Raw genomic sequence first — 2,754 nt, 5'->3', positions numbered from 1 at the left:
CCTCCCCTGCCTGCACCCCCACCAGGGTGAGTCTAGTGCCTCCCCTGCCTGCACCCCCACCAGGGTGAGTCTAGTGCCCTCCTCTGCCTGCACCCCCAGCAGGGTGAGTCTAGTGCCCTCCCCTGCCTGCACCCCCACCAGGGTGAGTCTCCCCTTCAAGAAGCTGTTTTGATGTCATTTCCCCCTCGGATTCTCCCAGTCATGATTTGTGAGTGAGCTTGAAACAAAGAAAGCTCAGGTGCTCTCTCTCATAATAGAATAGAAATGTCAGCACTGAAGAAATAGGCCCATGGCCTGGGCCCATACTTTCAAAAAAAGTTAAGAGATCGTAAGTTCATCAGCCAATCATTGACGGCCTTTCAACCAAAATCCACCAATCATAGACAAGAAAATAGCTGTCTCTTATACACATCTTATTCTAGAGGANCAACAACGCAGGCTCATGTAATAGAGGTCATACCAGTCATATTTGAGGATACCCCTACATGGCGCATCCCAATCAACACATTCTGCCCGGACCAAAACTACCCACTGAAGCAAAGCTCACACCCAACCGAGATGAGAAACCTCTTTCTCAACCATGCATCCACAAAGCATGCAAACTCTACGCATATTTACACCGACGGCTCTAAGACGAACGGCGCAGTGGGATGTGCAGCTGCGGCCGGCGCGGCGGTGGTGTCAAGGAGACTCAGTTCGAGCTCGTCAATCTTCACCGCCGAGCTGGTCGGTGTCAGCTGTGCCCTTAGCCTCATAGACCAACTGCCCGGAGACGACTTTACAATATTTGTAGACTCCAAAAGTGTGGTGCAGGCTTTGAGAGCTTATAATAGCAGGCACCCCATCGTCTGGGAGATCCTAATCGGGCTGGTGCGCCTGGCGGGGGCGGGGAGAGCGGTGAGCGTCTGCTGGGTGCCCGGACACGTGGGGGTGCGAGGCAACGAGAGGGCGGATGAGGCTGCGGTAAACGCCGCCTCTTCGGACCAGGCGATCCATAGCGATCAAGTCCCTTGCCGGGACCACTACCCTATCATCAAGGCAAGCATCCGCCATATCTGGCGGGAACAGTGGCTGAACGTGGGAGAGAACAAACTAAGAGCAATTAAGGATTGTGTACGAGCGTGGAGTTCATCATACCAGAAATCCCGGAAGATGGAGGTAGCGCTGTGCAGACTAAGGATCGGTCACACGCGCCTCACTCACAGGTACCTGATCGAACGCCGTCCAATGCCGTATTGCAATGACTGTTTGGTACCCCTGACGGTCTTGCATGTTATGGCGGAATGCCCGAGCCACAGTGATACCCGGCAAAACTACTACCCCAACACCACTGCTCTCAGCCCAAATGAAATGCTGTCTAGGATGCTGAGGGAAGTTCCCCGAAGCACCTTTAGAACTGACAACCTTAGACAATACCTAATCGAGTGTAACCTGCTGCCAGATATCTAGCACGGCACCTTGACAGAGGTCAGAAAAGACCCACACCTCTGACAAGACGTCATATTCGTGTCATCATATTACTGGTTGAGATGAAATAGCTGAAGACGGATAGAACCTGCGCCTTGGGAATGAAGAAGCATACACCCTAGACCAGATGGATCAGGCTACGAGCCTGAAACCAACGAAGAAGCCTGCTGACCCTGCAAAACGAATATTGGACCTTCGGCGCGAAATAGACGACACTGATCTGAAGCGCTAGAAACCTCTCCCTACTACTACTACTACTTTGAAAGTATGGCCCCAGGTGTTGCCGATTCTTGAACTTTTCGTGACTTGATTCACAAGGGATCCGGCCTTTGGAACCCGATCTTTCTATAACTGACGATTGATTGAGATAGCTGCTGGACTTATTGCCTGGTCCCTTATTTGCTAGGCATTTTAAGACTGACCACACTATTATGAGAGTTACGTTTTGTTCTCAGGGTTAATGTTCACCCAGCTCTTATCTATGTTCTGTGTTCTATATACATCTATAATTCATGTTGTAATGTAGAGTAAATGTTTCTGATGCCCATACGAGAGTTGTAGCACCTAACGCCCAGACTAAAAACGTACGACTAGATTTAAAACAGTTAAAGAATCTTCATTCCAAAATTCTCAGGTTGTGACCGCCATCTTGCAAATTTGTTTCGTTTCGATTATTTGCTGAAATTCTGGCCATAGATTTTTCTGCGTGGAACGAAATGTATGGGAAGAAAAGGTTTAGTTAGGTATTTTGATGAGTGTTCATTTTTTGTCTCTTTATTGTTATTGTCTGTCTTATATTAAAGAATTTGAGTGTTTTTAATGAAGTTTTTTTTAATGTTTTAAGTGGTATGAATGTTGCAGGTGCGCCAGCAGCGGCGAATGTGATGGACAAAAGGGGCACTTACTGCGAAGAAATTATGTTCTTTTCAAAAGTTAAATTGTTTTACAATAAATCTTTATGGTGCATATTTAGTATTACAATTGAGTAGGTGCAGAGAATGTCGCTTACAATAAGGGGAGTGGTAGCAGTTCTCATTTCATTTAAATGGCTGTGTATTATAATATAAGTCGCTATTTGGTGTGTATTAATACCGGGATATTTGCAGGTGCTGCGAGTGTATTAATAAGTCGCTATTTGGTGTGTATTAATACCGAGATATTTGCAGGTGCAGCGAGTGTGGGGGACGAGAAGGGGGAGGAGGTGTGTGTGGCAGCGCTGGAGCTGCTGGCGCTGCTGCTGGGGGGCAGCGCCGGCAATGCCTGTGTCTTCAGGGAGGCTGGGGGCGT

At 48.1% G+C, this 2,754-nt stretch overlaps 1 protein-coding gene across 1 annotated transcript in view; it reads left to right on the top strand.

Moving 5' to 3' along the window:
• Window positions 1-2,743, top strand: part of LOC108677012 (WD repeat and FYVE domain-containing protein 3) — a gene marked incomplete at its 3' end in the record, with an annotated part of 9,837 nt that extends 7,094 nt beyond the window's left edge. Inside the window, exons 9-12 of the mRNA XM_047880246.1 lie at window positions 26-142; window positions 634-1,205; window positions 2,329-2,348; window positions 2,634-2,743. Coding sequence (XP_047736202.1) covers window positions 26-142; window positions 634-1,205; window positions 2,329-2,348; window positions 2,634-2,743 — 819 coding nt within the window. The remainder of the gene's footprint in view (window positions 1-25; window positions 143-633; window positions 1,206-2,328; window positions 2,349-2,633) is intronic.
• Between the last annotated feature and the right edge of the window lie 11 nt (window positions 2,744-2,754).

This window comes from Hyalella azteca, unplaced genomic scaffold (assembly GCF_000764305.2).
Source record: "Hyalella azteca isolate HAZT.00-mixed unplaced genomic scaffold, Hazt_2.0.2 contig5070, whole genome shotgun sequence".
In the NCBI taxonomy this organism is placed as follows: Eukaryota; Metazoa; Arthropoda; class Malacostraca; order Amphipoda; family Hyalellidae; genus Hyalella; species Hyalella azteca.
Note: the sequence above shows the minus strand (reverse complement) of the source record. Positions and strands in the feature narration are given on the sequence as shown.